Genomic DNA, 19,751 nt, shown 5'->3' on the forward strand with positions numbered 1-19,751 from the left:
TGGCAACTAATTTGGTTGTCGAGCTTTGAAGTAAAATGCCTTAGGAAATGTCTGCAAATCGTTCACTAAGTTTGCAAAGTTTTTATACCCTGTTCGATATAATGGATCTTCAGGGATAATCAACTTGCTACAGGCAATAACATAAACAAAAATCTGTGATTATTTCCTGGTAATTGAAAATAACCTTTTGAAGCTCAGAAGATTTATGTTGAATGCTAAAATATTTTATGTTTATTTAAAAACACAGAGTTAGCGTAGAGTGGCTATCAGAAGCCAATTTTGAATGTGTATATTTAATGTATTATTTACTCAAGAATGCAATAGTTTATAGCCTTGTAATGGATATCCTGCAGTTAAATCACTCTTACTATTTTGTGTTTTTGGGCAATCTTCAGATTGTGGCAGCAACAAAATGATGATGATTGTCGTGCCAAGTCACCACGTGATGATCGCAACTAGCTGAATGTTGCTGTCGTCGTCGGCAGCAACAGCAAAAGTAGCAGCAGCAGCAGCAGCAGCAGCAGCAGCAGCAGCAGAAGCAGAAGCAGTACCAGCAGCAGATATACAAAGCAGAGGGCACCTGGCAGGGAGCGGGCACCCGCCACAGATCAGAGCGCTTTGTGCATTTGCATTCATTATGTTTGGCACCGTCGACGCGGCCACAACGCCACCGCATAACGCAGTTCCTACTCGCAACGGCTGGAAGATCTTTGACTTTGACGATAGTCAATCAGTTCAATTCTTAAGCTGTTTTTCAGCTCGTCATTCATTTTCGGCAAGAGCGTGCTGGCGCATGTGTGTGTGTGTGTGTGCTGCAATTTTGTATAAAATAAAATGTTTGAAATGTGGATTTGTGTACCGAGCTGCTGACACTTGTTTGCTGAGAACTAGAGTTGTGTCAAGTCGATCAACTTGACCTTTAGCAGAAATTCTATTTAAAGTGCACAACAAAAATAAATCGAAAATCAAGTTCGTTCAAAATGTCGTCGCCATATGTTTATCAGTTAATTGGGCTGTTAAGCCTGAGCTGCGTAGTCTTTGGCACCGAGCCGTTAAATGCGGAACACAATCACAAGGTGTGTAAGCTACCATACAATTATCTCATAAAATGGCCATAAATAAAGATAAGCAAAAACTAATTAAAGAAACGTCAAATCTATCGGGAGCAAGTGCTGCCGCATGCGGGTGGCAAGATACCCGATACGGCCTTTGAAACTGATCGACTGTTTCTTAACCGTCTGCAAAAGGAGGGTATCTCTGTGCCGGATGGAATTGTGCCCGAGCAACGCAATCCTCAGGTATTTATATTTATGCATACCATACATAACAACTGCGAAGATCGACATTTAAAAAGATTTATTATGTTTAATTTGCCATACATAATTATGGATTTTTTTCAACTGTGAAGATCGACATTTAAAAAGATTTATTATGTTTAATTTGCAGGTCTATCAATATTATGGCAAGCCGATGCGCACCGTTTATCATATTGCGCTCAGCTCGGATGGTCGTTATACGCCGCGAGAAGGTCGCTACCACTATCGACAGGTGCCCACCGTGGAGACGACATATCTGTATCCGCAGGCATTGGGTCGTCCGTATGTGTTGGTGCCGCCAAAGCATGCATTGCCCACGTACCGGCAACTGCAGCTGCACAATCCGTTGCTCAATCAGGTGAAATTCCAGCCCAAGAAAAGTGAGTTCACGCTATTTACGCCTGGCTGCACCTAACATTTATTAATGCATGCATGCATGTATCTGTGCTTGTATCTATGCTATGGCTATTGCAGTGCCCAATTTTCTGGAACTGACGCCTATAGTAGGCAAGAGTCATGCCTCCAGTTCATCAAAGGCGCAATCTTATCAAAATGTGAATCTCTTGCATGGCCCAGCGTTGCCGGCCTTTAAGAAAACCTCCGGTGGCAGCAAGACCTATGTGGACAGCTATGGCAAAATTCACGTAAGCCCCATTACTATTCGACTATGATAATCATAAATCTGATTGTTTTTATTTAACCATGTTTTGCAGCTCTTTAGTGAATTTAATGATTTGCTTGACAAACTCGATTTGAATCCAGCCGCAAAGAAGTTGTATTAGTTTACTTAAGTTAGAAATGCTCATTCATATATTTCATAGGCTAAAGTTTAGTACAAAAATAAACAATCCGAGTGAGCCGAAAAACTATTTACAACTTGCATATTCAATGTTAAGTTCAACAACAACAACAACAGCAAAAGCTAATCTTAATCAATCTTAAACACTTTTTCGTCTTTACGATTACAGCCAATCATATCGCACATAATAACTATATATTGTAATTTAAGTAACGCTGCAATTAAGCCTAAAATTTGCTAAGCCTAATAAATTGTTTGCTTACAAAATAAAGTGAATTGTATTATGCTTTCCCATAAGAGTTAAACGCGTATATAAGCACATGCAATACGTGCTTACATATGCATAAGATACTTAAACTTATCATCATTTTACTTGCCGTTTCGTTAACAATGCAATGGGCCTGAAATAATTAGGTGGTCCGAATACGCTTTAATACAATGTTCGGGCAAAAGCAAAAGCAAAAGCTTAAAAAGACAGCTTCCAAATGAAATCGAAAGTTGCCCAGCGCACGAGACGCAGCCGAGTGGCCAAAACCGAATCAGCAACCACCTCTTACCAACCACGAACCACGCTTACCGTTAGACGTTAGTCGCAATACCCTTGAAAGCTTGCCTCAAGTGGATGCCGCTTTGGAAAACTGCATTTCAGTGCGATTTTCAAACTGAACGCAGACGGTTGAGCCAATCCCAGAAATCAACCCACAAACAGCCAAAAACCAGATCCTCTATCAATAACAAAAGATGTCCAAGCAACTAATGACGATGATGCTGCTGTTAGGGCTGTTGATGTTTGAGGCAACGCTGGCTATTGAAGTGCAGGTTTGTCCGAGTCCGAACAAATTATTGTTACAGCAATTTAGCGTGGTCAGCAGCAGCAGCAGCTATTAATGAAGACATGATGAGCACTAATTAGTCAATAAAATCAATACATGGAGAGAGAAGCACACACTTCTCCTCATCCAATTGATTTGTTTTGAAAATCGTGGTCTGTGACGACGATGACGATGACGAGGAGAGCGAGTGCGAGTGCTCGACGTTCACTTTTGACCCAAAAATTGTAACATGCAATTGAGGCACATATACACGATCACACACTCGCACAAATCTATACATACACACACTTGCACATGCTTAATTGTTTGCTAATAATGAGCGGACGCCACTTGGTCGTAGTTGGAGTCGGCGTCGGAGTCTGTGGAACCGGTTAGCCGCCATACGAGGCTTAGCTTATGTAATTCGCAACGTTTGATATATATTTACTTACTCACTGATGCAGAAATTTGGACATCTGTTCAATCCACCGCAAGCGGAGCATCATGAACGCCGACACGAGGATAAACAAGATCTGAACAAAATACCAGGTGTCGCTGGTGTTGACTATCCGATTTACCATGAAGTGCCACACACACATTTCAGTTGCCATGATGTGCCCGCCGTGCCGGGCATGTATGCCAATGTGGAGACGGGCTGCCAGGCGTATCATGTGTGCCACGACGGACGTGAGGGACACCAGGGTGCATCGTTCCTTTGCACCAACGGAACCATATTCAATCAGAAGGAATTCGCCTGCGATTGGTGGTACAATGTAAAGTGCGAGGAGGCCACCAGCCTGTATCAGTAAGTTAACGCAAAGATTAGAAAAGACAATAGAGTATAATATAATAAAAATTCACTTACGCTCAGCTTGAATGCCGATCCAGAGCATAATCCCTATGTGCCAAAGAAGAAGCCTGAGCTGGAACACGAAAATGAGCACATTCCACATGGCGACGCTGGTTTTTTGATCCACGCCTAAATCATATTTCATTTCATATTTGCACAATTTCAACAATTTTGTACAAAATTCGCTGCAATAAAGTTAATTTTTGTTAGTAGTTGACGATCCTGCGATCCTCCTTAGTTTTTTAACGGTCGAACTAATCGATAACGCGCTAAATGCATATCGATTCATCGCCTCATCGATATCTAGTATTGATACCAGTATACAGTATCTAGAATCACCTCAAATAAATTGCTGCAGCATTATTGTTTATTTTGAAGGAAATAAATTTGCACATTGTTGAGAGGAAATGGCCGCTCTTCCCGATCCTAGCGCACTTGGCTACAATATTGCCCGGGATCCCAACTTGGTAAAGAATCGCATTTTCGTTGGCAATCTGCCGACTTGTACGTGCGAAGAGCTCGAGAGTATTTGTCATCCGTATGGAAAAGTTTTGGGCTCGTTGGTGAAAAAGAATTTTGGTTTTGTGCAATTCGAAAATGAAGAAGTGGCCAACAAATGTGCGTCCGCACTAAATAAATCCACATTCAAATCGAATGCGCTCACAGCGCGCAATGCGAGCATCAAGGCAAAGGCAGTCAATGCCAAGAAACTCAATTCGAATGCAATGCATAATCCAGGAGTCGTTCCAATGTCTATCCAAGGAGGCATTGTTATGTCTGCCGCCGATGCAGCGACTGTTGTGCCCATCAACGATTGTGAGATCATCGTCCTGAATCGTTTGAATACGTCTGTATTGTCTCTTGTTTGCCAGGAATCTTAGTAGCTAATCTTTTGTTACATTCACAGCAAATATGCGGAGTATATTGAGGATCGACTGCGGAAGGTTGGCATGCGGGTGGATGTACTGTATCCGAATGAGGATGTCATGCTGGGACATGTGCTGAGCAACATTTCGGCTCGCGGCTGCCTCTACGCAGTGCTGGTTACGCCACAGCATGCGGCCCTAAATAGCATCACAATCCACATTTTGAATGGCGTGCAAGCCGAGCATCGCAATATGCCGCGGGAGGAGGCAATCACATTGATTGCCACCGACTTTCGGCTGAAGAAGCAACGTGACGCGGTCACCGCATCCCAGCTGCACGCCAAACAGGGCAACAGACATCCCGAGTCCATGCAGCAATTAATCGAAATGCTGGCGAGCAATCGTCAACTGACTGGATTGCAGTACGAGTGCATTATCAAGTATCTGGAGAAGCAGCGGGAGCAGCAGCTCAAGCTGGAGCTGGGCGAATTCAATGAGTTGGCAATGCTTCAGACGCCCGATCCAGAAATCGAGCTTCAAAAGAAGATCCTCGATATTATGAATAAGCCAGCGGTGACCGAGTTCAGCTGCGAGCTGATGTATCCCACGTTCGAGGCAGCCAAGGCAGATAAGCGACTCATGGAGATGCTGCACGATGCGCGGGTCTTGAAAGCCCTGGCGAGCCTCTACAACTCGGATTTAGTGGATACCGTCTGGCAATACTTGTAGAAAATATAACTTTAGCTTTAACTTTATTAATCAGAAATAAAATATAACTAGGGCCAGGATTGCTTGACCTCATGTCCCCCATATTTGCGACGATACTTGAGACCGGTGACAAGCGTTGAACTCTTGGGAAAAGCGGTTTGGCCATTGAATTTGGTATCAGTTTCCGGATGGAATCGCAAATATTCATATTGTATGTGCAGATTCTCGGGCAGATCGATGCGCTTCAGTGCATCCAGAGGCACAGTGGTGTCCACCGCCTGCTCATAGAACGCAATGACATCGGCAACGGTGGCCAACTCATGCACCTGCGAATTTGGAACACCATGCTGCAGTTCCTCAAAGCATGCGCTCAGAAATTTGAACTTTTCTCCCAAGTCGGTTAATTTTCGCTGATCTCCGTCGCTCGTCATGTGCAGCTTGGCAGCCACGGAACGAACGCGTTCAGCTGCATTGCTAGTGGGCGCGTATGGCTTATTTGGACGCAGGAACCTGTAAAGACATGGCATATTATAGTTGTTAATTGAAAATAAGATAATTAATAATTACCCTTTGGCAGCGATCGAATCTCCAACGGCTGCCAGTGTGTTGATATTTGTCTGCTTCGAGGAGGCATAGCATCTCTGAAGGTGAGCCACGAACTGGAGGTGGCAGGATTATTTAATATCAAGTGTTATCCTATTCTGACATTTATAGTTTTACTCACATTTTTAGGCACACAAATAAAGCCTTTACGTAAATTCACCGCTGCCATTATTTTACTGCTGTAAGCGTTGCCACTAGACTTGTGCAGCCCTGTGTCGCTGGCAATGCAAGCTTTATACTATCGGTTATTTTCCCAATCGATTGTCCATGATTATCGTGTAAAATCAACTAAACCCGGCGACAGTTGCAAGAAATACTAAAACGACATCAAAAATTCCGAACAATATGTTAAGTACATGTGCACAGCTCATTTGAGTCAAATTAGTTACAATGTTTTAAAAATCGAGTGAAAATTACATATTTATACGATATATCGATAGTTTGGCCATCACTAACTGTCACTGCTCGCCTCTTTCTTTTTCCGGTCGCCGAAATGGTACGACGCAAGAAATATTAAAAGCAAAAAATAAATTTGTAAACATCTTAAATGTTTGTGAAAAATATTGAATGTTCTTTGTAAAACATGACCTAACGCAGACAAATTGAGCAGTTGGTAATAATATTTCAAATATACTTGCAGGGTATTGATATAAACCACAAGTACGATCGCAAGGTTCGCAGAACCGAACCCAAATCTCAGGATGTTTACCTGCGCTTGCTCGTCAAGGTGAATAATACGCAAGTGTAATCAATGTGAGAAGAAGTGTGATTAACATTCTTAATTGACTTTTGCAGTTGTACCGTTTCCTGCAACGTCGCACGAACAAGAAGTTCAATCGCATCGTCTTGAAGCGTTTGTTTATGAGCAAAACCAATCGGCCACCAATGTCGCTGCAACGCATCGCTCGCTTCTTCAAGGCGGCCAATCAGCAAGAGTCGACCGTTGTTGTCGTTGGCACTGTCACCGACGATGCCCGCCTCCTCGTCGTGCCCAAGCTCTCCCTGTGCGCCCTCCATGTCACCCAGACGGCTCGCGAGCGCATCCTAAAGGCTGGCGGCGAAGTTCTTACCTTCGATCAGTTGGCCCTGCGCTCGCCCACCGGCAAGAGCACCCTGCTGCTCCAGGGCAGACGCACCGCTCGCACTGCCTGCAAGCACTTCGGCAAGGCTCCTGGTGTGCCCCACTCGCACACCCGCCCCTATGTCCGATCCAAGGGACGCAAGTTCGAGCGTGCTCGTGGTCGTCGTTCCAGCTGCGGTTACAAGAAGTAAACGACAACAACATCTTGTGGAAACGGTAGACGTCGCTTTTTGGTTAAGATATTGATTTGTCAAACGAGAGGATAGTTGAAAGGGAGCAGACCCTTTTGGCAATAAAGAATTTTTATTTCAAGAAGTGAAACAAACATTTCTATAAACAATATAATACAACCCCCATCACTCCTTGCCTAGTGCAAGTGTGTGCTCCAGTAATTGACAATGGGCTGATCCTGCGGCTGCACTCCTAGCACCTTCTTCAGCTTGGCCTGCACGCTGCCCGACTTTGCATGATTCAGACAAATCACTTTGCTGCGAACGACAAAAAGAAATGGATGAAATGGGGCAGTCTATGCTTGAATATGGGATTCGGATGTACTTTTTCCACTCCTCGATTAGCACCTTGGTCTGCTTGTTGAGCACCAGCTCGGTGAAGGTCTTCTCATCGACTGCCTGCACGGCCTTCTGCAGCTTGACCATGAGATCTGGAACTGCACACGGCAGAATCAATATCTTTTCTAATTATGGAATGAATATATTTAATATACTTTTTCTGGGCAGTTCGCCGGGCCACTTGACGGAGACGATATCGTTGCCATTGACATGCTTGTCGAGGAAATCGATGCGGAAGACGGAGCTGCTCGCAATAGGCACGGCAATATCGTTGGACACCGATATGATCTTGTACTCGGAGCTAATTGAGTGCTGATGTTGTGCATCTATGCGCATCAGATTATGCATTGGCTCCGGCAGCAGTTTCTTCAGGCACACCATGAAACGGAACGTGCGCTCCGGGGCGCCACGCACGATGATCTTGACGCCGGTCAGAGCACAATAGCAAACGGTGGCAAAGTCCTCCTTGCGAACGACAGTCTTGATGTGTCGCAGCGAGAAGAACTCCTCCTGTTCGGGATCATCGATCGTCTCCTCGTACATCTGTATCATGGGCAACGTGGAGCTATTGTAGGTTAAACGCTGTGCCGGTGGGCGAGTGCTGCTTTGCGGTGGCAGCCACGGCAGATTGCCGAATGTGACGTGCTCCGTAAGGAATCGCGATCCCGCCAACAGTATCCAGGCGAAATGTGAATGCAGCTGGGCGAATACATGCTCCTCGCCCGTCAGCTCCAGCAGGGAGCGTGGCGTCGGCATCAGGAACTGTGCGCCAGACAAACGCCTCTGTCGCGCTGAATAGTTGAGCTCCTCGGCTGCCTTGGTCCGCTGTGCGCCCGCCTGCAGCTCGGCGGACACCTTCCTCAAGTGCTCGGCCAGAAAGGGTTTGGTATTAAGCAGAAAATACTTGTCCTTCATTAACACAATAATCGAGAAGAGCTGATAGTATCCGCGTGCCTGCAAATCGTTCACGCGAAACGTGTGGCTGAGAATGTGACCGCGAGCGGAGTCGCCAAAGAAGACGAAGCCACCGTCGCCGTCCTTGGCATTAGTGTTTATCTCACAGCTGAGGCTGCGCACTGCTGCCTGCTTCACCAGATTGGCCACCTCGGGCAAGGCGGCAACCTTGGTGCTAACAAATGTGGCGCCACTTTCCGTGTCTTTGCTGTAAATGGCACTGCTGTTATTGCGCCCCAGCGTATAATTGCAGGCGGAGCAGGTTTTCTGGCCCTGCTGCTGCTGCTGCTCCACATTCACGAGATCCTCCACTTTTGTGTCGCGCAGCGTTTGCGTGCAGAAGATGGCGCAAGGACCATGCGCTTCGCAGAAGTGGCATAGCGCAATTACGGCGTTCATCTATATCTATATATATATATATATATATATATATAATGTGTGTTTGCGTGTGTAGGGACAAATCAGTTTTTTGTTTTCTCTTAGTTTTCACAGGCACACGCTTATTATTTATTTATTATTGTTTACAGTGTGACCGTAAGTGGCTATCGCAAAAATGACAAAGGGAAAAAATACCATACAAAATAACATTTTGATTTATTACGAATTAAGCAAACATTAACTACCTATATAAACATATTTTCTAATATCAAATTAATCTGCAAAAGTGTAGCTTTTATTTATATGCACACATATATTTCTAACTTTCTTTTTATTCACATATCGCAAATATTTTTCGCTTGCATTTCATATCATAGATAAAAAGTAAACAATCCAACGGAATTTATAGATGAGTTTTAAAATTTGCTCCAAGGAACTAAACTATCCGTGTAGAAATACAACTTAAACAATGATTTTCGTTACTGTTATCTTTATCACATTAAGACTTACAAGAGTGCAGCGTTAAATTTGTAAATGGCACAATCGAGCAGAATATAATGAAGCTTATCAAATCGGCCTTAATATACAGTCAAAATTATCTGAGACATAGAACGTAATTCACTGGCTAGCCTTAAAGATTTATAGGCAAAACTTAAAAGAAATCAATAAGAATAGGCCATAAAACTAGAAGCTACTTTGAATAACGTACATACTCAATATCTATATTAGAAAATTATAATATACTTCAATCGAAGTCTGCTTAAGACTAGGAATTCTAATATATTGCTTTTTGAAAACGTTACATACTTTAATCATTTCTTGCCCAATGTAAAACTAAAATTTTTGATTCGATTTTCAAAATCGTATCAAGCAATTGATCCATATGATTCTGCTTCCCCTCACACATGATCGATCTTGAGGTCGTCGAGGTTGGCTCCCTCGGCGTTTGCCTTTTGGGCATAGTAGCCATCGTAGGAGCTTTGCGCCTTCTCGATCTCCTGCTGCTGTTGCAGCTTCTGCAGCTGCTCGTAGGCGGCCTCCTGGATTTTGCGCCGTTCCGTGTCCGCCCGGCGCTTCACCTCGTTCTCCTCGAACTGCTGAGCCTGCAATTCAGCTGAGGCCGCTGCACGCTCAGCGGCAGCTTCCTGGTACTCATCGTACGAGTGCAGGTTCTTGTCCGTTGCCTCGATCTTGTGCAGCGATGAGAGCTGCTCCTTGGCTGCCTCCGCAATTTCCTTGCGTTTCGCCTCGGCCTTGCGTCTCGCTTCGCGTTTTGTGCGCTCCTGTTCCTCGAGTTCCTCGCGTGCCGCATAGAACTTGGACGATATGACGGGTGGGCGATTCTCGTGCGTTCGCTGATGACGCTTCAGCGCCGTCTCCTGGCGGAAATGAGTGCCACATGTCTTACACTCGAAAGGCTTCTCGCCCGTGTGTATCCATTCGTGATGGCGCAGCGTTTGCGCCTTTGCAAATCGCTTGGGACAGAAACGGCACGCGAAATCCTTGACTTTCTCGTGGATGATCTTGTAGTGGCGCTTCATGTTGCCAATGTTATTAAAGCCCTGCCCGCAGCCGGGACAGATGTGCTTGCCCTCCTTCTTCGTGAAGTTCTCCTGCGGAGACCACGAGGGCACAGACACTGATGGTATCGGATTGACAGAGGTGCCAGCCAGCTGAGCGATGTCCACACGCTGCACACGACGCGGATCTCTGGGTATGGTTGCCACCGACTCGGCGCACACTTTCAGCAGCTCATCGGCTGCATTTTGGGATATGATGACGTCAACACCATCAGCCACAGAGACCGTGGGTGCGCCAACGACCGCAGTTTCTGCCACAAAGTCTGCCACTGGCTCACCACTGGCCGTCGCCCCCTCGCCAAGCTCCACCTGGCGCTGACGATACGTTTCAATGGCGCGCAAGACACGCTTCTCATGCGTCTTTAAATGCTTCGTGAGGCTCTTTGGATAGAGGAATTTCTTGCCACAGACCTTGCACTCGCACCGCTTCTCTCCTGTGTGCGTCATTTCATGGATCTTGCAAGCGTGTGATTTGCCAAAGGTCTTGCCACAGTATTGGCACGCATAGTTCTTGATCTTCTCGTGCACAATCTTGATGTGATTGGCCAGACTCTGTTTGTTGTGCGAGGCATGCTCGCATATGTGGCACTTGAACTTCTTCTCCTGGGTGTGCGTCAGGATGTGTGTGTTCCACTCCTGCCGCGTCGTTTTGCCCACACCACAATACGGGCACACATAGTTCTTGATGCCCGCATGCCGCATCAGATGATCCTTGAGAGCACTGTTGATCACGAATCGTTTGCCGCATATGTTGCACGGGAATGGTAGCTCCTTGCCATCGTGCTTGTACATGTGCTTCTTCAGCGCCATGGGACAGCGGAACACCTTCTCGCACTCCGTGCACGGATAGTCCCTTGGCGGCGCCGCCGCCTTGGAGATGTTGTGCACCTTCTTCATGTGGAAAGTGAGCAGGCGAATGCGAGGAAATGTCTTGCCGCATCCGTCCACACTGCACGAATGCACCTCGGACAGTTCCGTATGCGCGTGATCCACATGCAATCGGAGTCCACCGGCCGTTGTGAAGCCTTTGCGACAGGACTCCACTTTGCACTGGAAGGGCAACAGATCGTTGTGGTGCTTCATGTGCTCCTCGTAACGAATTGCCTTCTTGAACTTCTGATGGCAGATGTGGCAGTCGATGATGCGATGCAAGTGCCGCTCAGCAGCCGGAATACGCTTGCGTTTTATCCTTGACTTGGGCCCATCTTCGCCCGATGCTGAACTAAACTCCTCCTCAAGTTCAGCATTCGCTGACACTTTCCTGCCACTCGATCTACTGCTACCTGCTGTTTTTGGATTGCCGCGTAGACGCTGCGCCAGAGGCATATCGTCGTCGCCATCACTGCTGTTGGGCTCAAAGACCGTGTCATCGTTGTCGTTACTGCTCTCGATTGAGGAATCGTCGCCGAACATTTGGATAATGGCTGACTGGTCTTCCACGTCCTGTTTGACTTCGTTCTCCGCCTCCTCGGCCTCTTTGTCGACATGCTCCAGCATTTTAAATACATCCTCCTCGTTTTCGATAATCTCCATTTTGTGATTGAGGAGCGGATCATAGTTAATACGATCCTCCTCCTCGACATTCAAGTCAGCATCCTGTGTCGTCCCCACATGCAGCATGTCAAAGTTGTCGATTTGTTGGTTAGTCTGTGCAGCTGTTGTTGCTATGTCGAAATTGTTGGCGACCATTTCCTGGAACCTCTGCACAGAGTCCACGCACAGCTTCTGGAAGTCGTGTAAGTCGCTCAGCCGAGTGTAGCAATTGGTGCACAGATGCATTGGGAAGCCATCGTGCTGCTCCACGGAGAGTGAAGTGCACACACACAATTTCTTGGCCAGACCAGGTACCAGGAACAGGTCGTAGGCCGGATCGTTTTGCAAGTGGTTCAAGCAGATGCGACATATTGTGTGTATGGAGTATCCACTCCTCTCATTCATTTTCGCTGTGGTTCTTCTTAATTTTTAACTGCGCTGGAAAAAAATAACGCGTCAGAAAAAAATAATTTGTAGATGTCGTTGCTGTTGTTGTCTGTTAACTTAACATCTTATCAGCATGTTATTAGCAGAGTACAATAATTATTTCCGTTTGTGTTTTGAAATTAATTTCTAATTGAGTAACTTCGTAGAAGTTGGTGAAAAAAACGATTTCAGTTACAATTTGGTTGTAGGTGACGTAAAGTTTTGGTAAAATACGGCAAATAAGAACAAATTTAATCCAACTTTAAATTAACAGCTGTTAAGAGGTTCCAACTCTTGTCTCTAACAAATACGATATTATAGCGATATAATGGCAGTTAACCAACATCTTTGTGAATCAGAGTTAACCAGATGCGTACATGGATTAGATAAATGCTCTCACTTATATTATGTGGTCTAAAGTAAATTATATAAAACTATGCGATATACAAATACTATGTGCATCAGAGCAATACGCGAGTTTCATAGTCCATAATTGTTTTTATCGGAATATATCGATATTTTTACTTATGTATGCCACTCACCTCAAAAAATATGTATTTAATGTATATATTATAATTATAGTAACATAATAATACTCGTATGTTGTGAGTTTAATCTGTACATTTTCAGAGCACTGTGAAATTCTCAAGTCTTCAAATCGGTTAACCTTTGACATATGGCAATTTAAATATTTTGAGGGCATAATTTCAACATAAATTTTTCCCAACTTTAACTATATTATGTATTAATTATAGGTCAAACGATTATCAGAAAGTGCTGGCTTTTGAAAATCTGATCAATTTCGACAAAGTTATGGCAATGGGAATATTTTATCCGTACCTAGCACTTTTTTTTAAAGGAATTTTAACTTTTGGTATCCAGAATAAAAACATATTTTCATATTTATATACGAGTATGTATATTTCCTTAAGCAATAATCATAATAACCATGTTGTCATTTTAATGGTGCTTAACTTGATAACTTGAAAGTTTTGAAAGTATGGTTTACGTGGTTTTAATGCAGATTCTAGAGATTTCCACAGTTCGGGTTCGGGATGGTAATCAGGGTATCCATAGGAAGACTCAATTCTTCAGTTCATCAGTAGATTCCCATTTAATCATTCGGCTTTGGGGTTGGAGCGAAGACAAGCAATAGATTCCTCCTCAGAATATATATTTAACAATTATTTATATCCGTTAAGCTACTAAATGTTAAAGTATTTAGTGAATTTAAGGGTAAGTATGTAATACAACACGCACTTCTTAATTAATTGTTTAATACATAAGTAAAATGATTAGGCGGATTAAGTTATACATGTGAGGCCATTCGAGGGATTCGCATAGTTCATTAGATATCTTAAAACGACTGGGACAGCTGTAAAATGTATAACTAACATATAAAATTGCTCAAACTTACTACACTCAGAAAAAAATAGCCTTGAATTTTAGAAAATCGCCATACTTTCTTATTATTCAGAAAGCATTTGTCAAAAACACAAGGTTTTCTATTTCTAAAACTCAAGGGAGTTCCTTTCTAAATTCCAGGGACGATTTATCTAAAAGTTTTAAAAAAACGTTTTCAAACATATATGTGTCCACAGAATTCTTAGATTAGCTTAACTCATCATTCATTTCTACTTTTTAGAAATTCATTTCTTAACAATAGAAAACATTTCTAAAAAATAAAAGGAGCCTTTCTAATTTTAAGAAATTTTCTTTCGTATATTTAAAAATTATTTCTAAAAACCAGAACATCTTTCTAGTTTTCAGGGCGGTTTTCTAAATTTTAGGCTGATTCTTTTTTACCGAGTGTAAACTCTAATTCTCACCGTTTCGATTTACACATGATCTAATTTGAGAGCATCCAGGTTAGTACCATCAGCCTCCGCTTTTTGTCCATAGTAGCTGTCATAGGAGCCCTTCTCACTCTGCACCTGCTTTTGAAGTCTGTTGAGCTGCTCGCATGCAGCCTCTTGAATCTTGCGCGTCTCCTCCTCTGCCTTGCGCTTCGCTTCATTCTCCTCCATCTGTTGTGCCAGCAATGCAGCAGTTGCGGCGGCACGTTCCGCAGCGGGATCCTGGAACTCATCAAAAATCTTTGGTTGTTTTTTGTTTAGCTCAACCTTCAATCCCTTTGCTTTGCTAACAGATGGCTTTGGGGGCTTTTTGGCTTTGGGAGGCTTCGGCGGCTTATCATGCACCTTCAAATGCGTCTTCAATACCTGCTCTTGACGGAAATGCTTGCCACAAATCTTACATTCGAACGGCTTCTCGCCCGTATGGATATATTCATGATTGCGAAGGTACTGCGCTTTGGCAAAGCGCTTTGGACAATAGCGACAGGCAAAGTCCTTCACCTTTTCGTGTATTATCTTGTAGTGAAGTTTCATATTGCCGATGTGGTTGAAGCCACGACCACATCCTGGACAAATGTGCTGGCCTTCCTTCTTTGTGAAGTTCACTTGTGGCGCCCAGGATGGCACCGATACTGATGATATTGGATTGACAGAAGTGCCTGCTAGCTGCGATATATCAACACGCTCAACTCGATGCGAATTTTTCGGTTTAGGAGGAATTATTGGCACGGGCTTAACATCCACTGGCTCAGTCAAGTCCTGGTTCACATTCTGCGTGTTTTGAGCGTCTCCCTCCTCTTGCGGCTTAACAACGGTTGAAGGCGGAGCTGTTTCACGTTTCTCATGGATCTGCAAATGCTTGGTTAATCTTTTCTCGAAAAGGAAGATCTTGCCACAGATCTTGCACTCGCAGCAGTTTTCGCCCGTGTGAAGTCTCTCATGGATCTTGCATGCATGCGATTTGCCAAAGGTCTTGCCACAATACTGACACGCAAAGTTCTTGATCTTCATATGAACCACCTTGACGTGATTGGACAAAGCCTGTTTGTTGTGGGAAGCATGATCGCACTGGCGACACTGGAACTGTTTTTCCTTGGTGTGGGTCAATATGTGTTTGTTCCACTCCTGGCGAGTGGTTTTACCGACGCCGCAATAGGGGCACACATGATTCTTTACACCGGCATGGCGCAAGAGATGGTCTCTAAGCACACTATGGATGTGGAACCGTTTGCCACAGATCTCGCATGCAAAAGGCAGCTCCTCGCCAGTGTGCTTATACATGTGTTTCTTAAGCGCCGTTGGACAACGGAAGACTTTTTCGTTCCGTGCACGGATGATTACGGGTGTCAGCCTTTGCCACTTTGTGCACCTTTTTCATATGGAACGTGAGTAAGACAGATCGAGGGAAGGTCTTGTCACATCCCTCAAACGTGCAGGCGTGCACTTCAGAGAATTCTGAATGGGCGTGGTCCATATGAAGGCGCAGACCACCAGCCGTAGTGAAACCCTTCCTGCAGGTTTCCACAGTGCACTGGAATGGCAATAGATCGTTGTGATGCTTCATGTGCTCCTCGTAGCGAATTGCCTTCTTGAATTTTTGGTGGCAAATGTGACAATCGATGAGGCGATGCAAGTGTCTCTCAGCAGCCGGAATGCGTTTGCGTTTTGGTTTCGTTCTGGGTTTATCGTCGTCATCATCATCATCATTGTCATCGTCATCCGAATCAGAGCTGGAAGATTCATCGTCAAAATCATCCGCAGTGCTCTTCTTAGCCTTTGTCTTTGACGCTCTGGTAGTGCTTCGTAAACGCGACAGGGGCATGGCGTCGTCAGATTCACTGCTATTCGCTTCAAAGTCAACATCATCATCATTATCGTGTTCAGTATCACTAGATGACTCCTTCTCTTTTTCTACCTCCTCCGCTTCTTTGTCCACATCTTCCAGCATTTTGAAAACCTCTTCTTCATTTTCAATTATCTCAATTTTCGTATTTAGCAGCGGATCAAAGTTGATGCGATCCTCTTCCATATCCCCATCGTGCGCTGGAACGTGCAGTATGTCGACATTGTCAATTTGATTAATATCGGCAATAACAGGTGTAAAATAATTGCTAGCGACCATTTCCTGAAACTTTTGTACAGAGTCCACGCACAGTTTCTGGAATCCGTGCAGGTCGTTCAGCTTGGTGTAGCAATTGGTGCAAAGGTTTTTCGGGAAGCCATCGTGCTGTTCCACTGAGAGTGAAGTACACACACACAGTTTTTTGGCCAGACCCGGAACGAGAAACAGGTCGTACGCCGGATCATTTCGAAGGTGATTTAAGCAGATTCGGCATATTGAGTGAATGGAGTATTCACTCCCCTCATTCATTTTGTTTCCTTTTTAATATTCAGGTAAATTTGTGAGTTTATAAAAATCTCAAGCGCAGCCCGACGAGAAAAACTATGTATACGCGTCCATAAAAGTAACGAGTACTTTGTCTATCGGTTACTTATCGGGTAATCGCGAATACTAGTTACTTTCGCGATTTAAAAATTATTCCGATAGTTATTAACTCGTTTAATAACTAAAATATTCGAACATTTATATCGAATTCAACTCTCATTTCAGAAGTGAACAATTTTATTAATCGTCTATATTATTATTTTTGTTTTTATATTGTATTCGTAGCAAGAATAAATGTACAAAACTTTATGATAATAAAAAAGAGTTTAATTAATGCACAAAATTATAGTCTCTCAAGTAATAATAAAAACAAATATTTTGAAGTGTTCGAAACTTTGAAAGTAAAACTAAAAAACAATTTCTAAAACTACTAATGAATGAAAATAAATGCATGTATATAGTACATATTATTAATATTAAATGGTTTTCATTTTGAACTGTATTATTCTTTCTGTGTAGGATCTACTTTGAGGTCATCCACAGTGACACCCGATTCGGATATTTTAACTTGAAAGCTGTTAATGGATATCTTCTCGATAAGTTGCTCCTTCTGCAGCCTTTGAAGTTGTTCACATGCAGCCTCCTGAATCTTGCGAGTTTCTTCTTCAGCCCTTCGCTTCGCTTCATTCTCTTCCTGCTGTTGGGCAATCAATGCAGCTGTTGCAGCGGCTTGCTCTGCAGCAGGATCCTGGTACTCATCAAAATTCTTTAGGACGTGTTTTTTGTTGAGCAAGACGTGTGGTCCGGTTGGCCTAAGAACAGTCTTTGGTGGTTTCGGCTCCTTTGCAGGTTTCGCATTCTCGTGCACTCTTCTCAAATGGTTCTTCATAACTGACTCCTGCCGGAAGTGTTTGCCGCAAACCTTGCACTCATACGGTTTCTCGCCAGTGTGAACCCATTCATGATGTTTCAAAATTTGCGCCTTCGAAAAACGTTTCGGACAAAATCGACAGGCAAAGTCCTTCACCTTCTCGTGTATTATCTTGTAGTGGAGCTTCATATTGCCAATGTGATTAAAACCACGTCCACATCCTGGACAAATATGCTGGCCTTCCTTCTTTGTGAAGTTGACTTGCGGCGACCAAGAGGGAACCGATACTGATGATATTGGATTGACGGAGGTGCCTGCTAGCTGCGATATATCTACACGCTCAACTCTATTTGATGTTTTCGGCTTGGTGGAAACTTCTGGAATGAGTTTCCCATCCACTGGCTGAGTCAATTCTTGGATAGCGTTTTCTGTGCCTTGCGCGACTCCATCGCCCTTCGGTTTGACTGCAGTCGCAGAAGCAGAGCGTGTTTTATCGCGCTTCTCATGGGTCTTTAAATGTTTGGTCAATCCCTTCTCGAAAAGGAACACCTTGCCACAGATCTTGCACTTGCTGCAGTTTTCGCCCGTGTGGAGTCTCTCGTGAACTTTGCACGAATACGACTTGCCAAACGTTTTACCGCAATACTGACAGGCGAAGTCCTTAATCTTCATATGAACCACCTTGACATGATTGGCCAGAGCCTGTTTGTTATGCGAGGCATGATCGCACTGGAGACACTGGAACTGTTTTTCCTTGGTGTGGGTCAGTATGTGTTTGTTCCATTCCTGACGAGTAGTTTTGCCCACGCCGCAATACGGACACACATAGTTCTTCACGCCGGCATGGCGCAAAAGATGATCTCTGAGATCGCTGTTTATGTGAAAACGTTTGTTACAGATGTTACAGGAGATTGGCTTCTCTTCGCCAGTGTGTTTATACATGTGCTTCTTGAGTGCTGTTGAACAACGGAAGACTTTGTCGCATTCCGTGCACGGATGATTCCGCGACGGTGTCTTGATAATGTTGTGCACCTTTTTCATATGGAACGTGAGTAAGACAGATCGAGGAAAAGTCTTATCACATCCCTCAGCAGTGCAGGCGTGCACTTCAGAGAATTCTGAATGAGCGTGGTCCATATGAAGGCGTAGACCACCAGCCGTAGTGAAACCCTTCCTGCAGTCTTCAACAGAGCACTGGAATGGCAATTGATCGTTGTGATGTTTCATGTGTTCCTCGTAGAGTTTGGTGCTCTTGAATTTTTCCTGACAAATGTGACAGTCAACCAGTCCATCGAGGGGCGCCGAAGCAACTTGAACGCGTTTTCGTCTTGGCTTCGGCTTGGGTTTATCCAAATCATCCTCTTTATCCTCAGCCCATTCAAAGCTAGAGGAATCATCTTCATCATCATCCGCATGATTCGTTTTGGCCTTTGTCGTTTTTGCTCTGGTTGAACTACGTAAGCGGGACAAGGGTACGGCGTCGTCAGAATCGCTACTATTCACTTGAAAGTCAACGTCCCTATTGTCATCATTATCATTATCATTGTCGTTGTCACTATCACTGGATACATCCTTTGCCCTCTCTACCTCCCTCTCTACTTCCTTCTCAACCTCCTCTGCTTCCTTGTCGACATCATCTAGCATTTTAAAAACATCCTCCTCAGTCTCCACAATTTCTATCTTGGTATTCAGAAGCGGATCAAAGTTGATGTTATCGTCATCCGCTTCCCCATCGACCGGCGCCCCAGTCAGCATATCGACTTTATCAATATCACCAGCAACGGGTACGAAATAATTGCTAGCGACCATTTCCTGAAACTTTTGTACAGAGTCCACGCATAGTTTCTGGAATCCGTGCAGGTCGTTCAGCTTGGTGTAGCAATTGGTGCAAAGGTTTTTCGGGAAGCCATCGTGCTGTTCCACTGAGAGTGAAGTACACACACACAGTTTTTTGGCCAGACCCGGAACGAGAAACAGGTCGTACGCCGGATCATTTCGAAGGTGATTTAAGCAGATTCGGCATATTGAGTGAATGGAGTATTCACTCCCCTCATTCATTTTGTTTCCTTTTTAATATTCAGGTAAAATTGTGAGTTTATAAAAATCTCAAGCGCAGCCCGATGAGAAAAACTATGTATACGCGTCCATAAAAGTAACGAGTAC

The 19,751-nt window shown here is 44.1% G+C and overlaps 8 protein-coding genes across 8 annotated transcripts; 3 read left to right on the top strand and 5 right to left on the bottom strand.

The window, feature by feature from the left end:
• The first annotated feature begins 650 nt into the window (after positions 1-650).
• Positions 651-3,929, top strand: LOC6556961. The gene is made up of 9 exons (XM_043215376.1): positions 651-1,076; positions 1,146-1,298; positions 1,447-1,696; positions 1,791-1,960; positions 2,030-2,097; positions 2,724-2,763; positions 2,857-2,934; positions 3,392-3,732; positions 3,799-3,929. The coding sequence occupies exons 1-9, from the start codon at positions 981-983 to the stop codon at positions 3,908-3,910; spliced, it is 1,308 nt and encodes a 435-aa protein (XP_043071311.1). The 5' UTR covers positions 651-980; the 3' UTR covers positions 3,911-3,929.
• A 179-nt stretch (positions 3,930-4,108) lies between these two features.
• LOC6556840 lies at positions 4,109-5,472 on the top strand. Its single transcript, XM_001984141.2, has 2 exons — positions 4,109-4,624; positions 4,685-5,472. The coding sequence occupies exons 1-2, from the start codon at positions 4,185-4,187 to the stop codon at positions 5,370-5,372; spliced, it is 1,128 nt and encodes a 375-aa protein (XP_001984177.1). The 5' UTR covers positions 4,109-4,184; the 3' UTR covers positions 5,373-5,472.
• LOC6556948 (39S ribosomal protein L50, mitochondrial) lies at positions 5,379-6,158 on the bottom strand. Its single transcript, XM_001984140.3, has 3 exons — positions 6,076-6,158; positions 5,919-6,010; positions 5,379-5,861 (listed from the first exon to the last, which is right to left on the bottom strand). Exons 1-3 carry the CDS (start codon positions 6,121-6,123, stop codon positions 5,420-5,422), a joined length of 582 nt encoding a protein of 193 aa, XP_001984176.1. The 5' UTR covers positions 6,124-6,158; the 3' UTR covers positions 5,379-5,419.
• A 254-nt stretch (positions 6,159-6,412) lies between these two features.
• LOC6556979 (60S ribosomal protein L18) lies at positions 6,413-7,350 on the top strand. Its single transcript, XM_032736452.2, has 3 exons — positions 6,413-6,450; positions 6,595-6,681; positions 6,750-7,350. The coding sequence occupies exons 1-3, from the start codon at positions 6,448-6,450 to the stop codon at positions 7,224-7,226; spliced, it is 567 nt and encodes a 188-aa protein (XP_032592343.1). The 5' UTR covers positions 6,413-6,447; the 3' UTR covers positions 7,227-7,350.
• Positions 7,305-8,991, bottom strand: LOC6556994 (folliculin). The gene is made up of 3 exons (XM_001984138.2): positions 7,760-8,991; positions 7,591-7,702; positions 7,305-7,523 (listed from the first exon to the last, which is right to left on the bottom strand). Exons 1-3 carry the CDS (start codon positions 8,955-8,957, stop codon positions 7,403-7,405), a joined length of 1,431 nt encoding a protein of 476 aa, XP_001984174.1. The 5' UTR covers positions 8,958-8,991; the 3' UTR covers positions 7,305-7,402.
• Positions 8,992-9,418: 427 nt separating this feature from the next.
• On the bottom strand, positions 9,419-12,494 carry LOC6556995 (zinc finger protein 540). The gene has a single exon (XM_001984137.3). It carries the CDS (start codon positions 12,452-12,454, stop codon positions 9,836-9,838), a length of 2,619 nt encoding a protein of 872 aa, XP_001984173.1. The 5' UTR covers positions 12,455-12,494; the 3' UTR covers positions 9,419-9,835.
• Positions 12,495-13,377: 883 nt separating this feature from the next.
• Positions 13,378-16,732, bottom strand: LOC6556712 (zinc finger protein 595-like). The gene is given in 3 exon segments (XM_001984135.2): positions 13,378-13,850; positions 14,305-15,652; positions 15,654-16,732. Coding segments are annotated over 2 exon segments (2,388 nt in total). The 5' UTR covers positions 16,703-16,732; the 3' UTR covers positions 13,378-13,850; positions 14,305-14,313.
• A 429-nt stretch (positions 16,733-17,161) lies between these two features.
• LOC6556942 (zinc finger protein 595) lies at positions 17,162-19,700 on the bottom strand. The gene has a single exon (XM_001984134.3). It carries the CDS (start codon positions 19,644-19,646, stop codon positions 17,220-17,222), a length of 2,427 nt encoding a protein of 808 aa, XP_001984170.1. The 5' UTR covers positions 19,647-19,700; the 3' UTR covers positions 17,162-17,219.
• Positions 19,701-19,751: the final 51 nt, after the last annotated feature.

This window comes from Drosophila grimshawi, unplaced genomic scaffold (assembly GCF_018153295.1).
Source record: "Drosophila grimshawi isolate 15287-2541.00 unplaced genomic scaffold, ASM1815329v1 contig_44, whole genome shotgun sequence".
NCBI lineage: Eukaryota > Metazoa > Arthropoda > Insecta > Diptera > Drosophilidae > Drosophila > Drosophila grimshawi.

What these genes read in the sequence shown, in the direction of transcription:
- LOC6556979 (XM_032736452.2), top strand. An exon ending in ACCTGCGCTTGCTCGTCAAG is followed by an intron (nt 6,682 to 6,749) that starts GTGAATAATACG and finishes TGACTTTTGCAG; the next exon opens with TTGTACCGTTTCCTGCAACG.
- LOC6556948 (XM_001984140.3), bottom strand. Translation starts at nt 6,123, where the DNA reads ATGGCAGCGGTGAATTTACGTAAAGGCTTTATTTGTGTGCCTAAAAAT. An exon ending in TTATTTGTGTGCCTAAAAAT is followed by an intron (nt 6,011 to 6,075) that starts GTGAGTAAAACT and finishes TGCCACCTCCAG; the next exon opens with TTCGTGGCTCACCTTCAGAG. An exon ending in GATTCGATCGCTGCCAAAGG is followed by an intron (nt 5,862 to 5,918) that starts GTAATTATTAAT and finishes ATGTCTTTACAG; the next exon opens with GTTCCTGCGTCCAAATAAGC.
- LOC6556942 (XM_001984134.3), bottom strand. Translation starts at nt 19,646, where the DNA reads ATGAATGAGGGGAGTGAATACTCCATTCACTCAATATGCCGAATCTGC.
- LOC6556995 (XM_001984137.3), bottom strand. Translation starts at nt 12,454, where the DNA reads ATGAATGAGAGGAGTGGATACTCCATACACACAATATGTCGCATCTGC.
- LOC6556961 (XM_043215376.1), top strand. Translation starts at nt 981, where the DNA reads ATGTCGTCGCCATATGTTTATCAGTTAATTGGGCTGTTAAGCCTGAGC. An exon ending in ATGCGGAACACAATCACAAG is followed by an intron (nt 1,077 to 1,145) that starts GTGTGTAAGCTA and finishes AACTAATTAAAG; the next exon opens with AAACGTCAAATCTATCGGGA. An exon ending in GAAATTCCAGCCCAAGAAAA is followed by an intron (nt 1,697 to 1,790) that starts GTGAGTTCACGC and finishes TGGCTATTGCAG; the next exon opens with TGCCCAATTTTCTGGAACTG.
- LOC6556994 (XM_001984138.2), bottom strand. Translation starts at nt 8,957, where the DNA reads ATGAACGCCGTAATTGCGCTATGCCACTTCTGCGAAGCGCATGGTCCT. An exon ending in CGGCGAACTGCCCAGAAAAA is followed by an intron (nt 7,703 to 7,759) that starts GTATATTAAATA and finishes TGCCGTGTGCAG; the next exon opens with TTCCAGATCTCATGGTCAAG. An exon ending in CTAATCGAGGAGTGGAAAAA is followed by an intron (nt 7,524 to 7,590) that starts GTACATCCGAAT and finishes TGTCGTTCGCAG; the next exon opens with CAAAGTGATTTGTCTGAATC.
- LOC6556840 (XM_001984141.2), top strand. Translation starts at nt 4,185, where the DNA reads ATGGCCGCTCTTCCCGATCCTAGCGCACTTGGCTACAATATTGCCCGG. An exon ending in GTCCTGAATCGTTTGAATAC is followed by an intron (nt 4,625 to 4,684) that starts GTCTGTATTGTC and finishes TTACATTCACAG; the next exon opens with CAAATATGCGGAGTATATTG.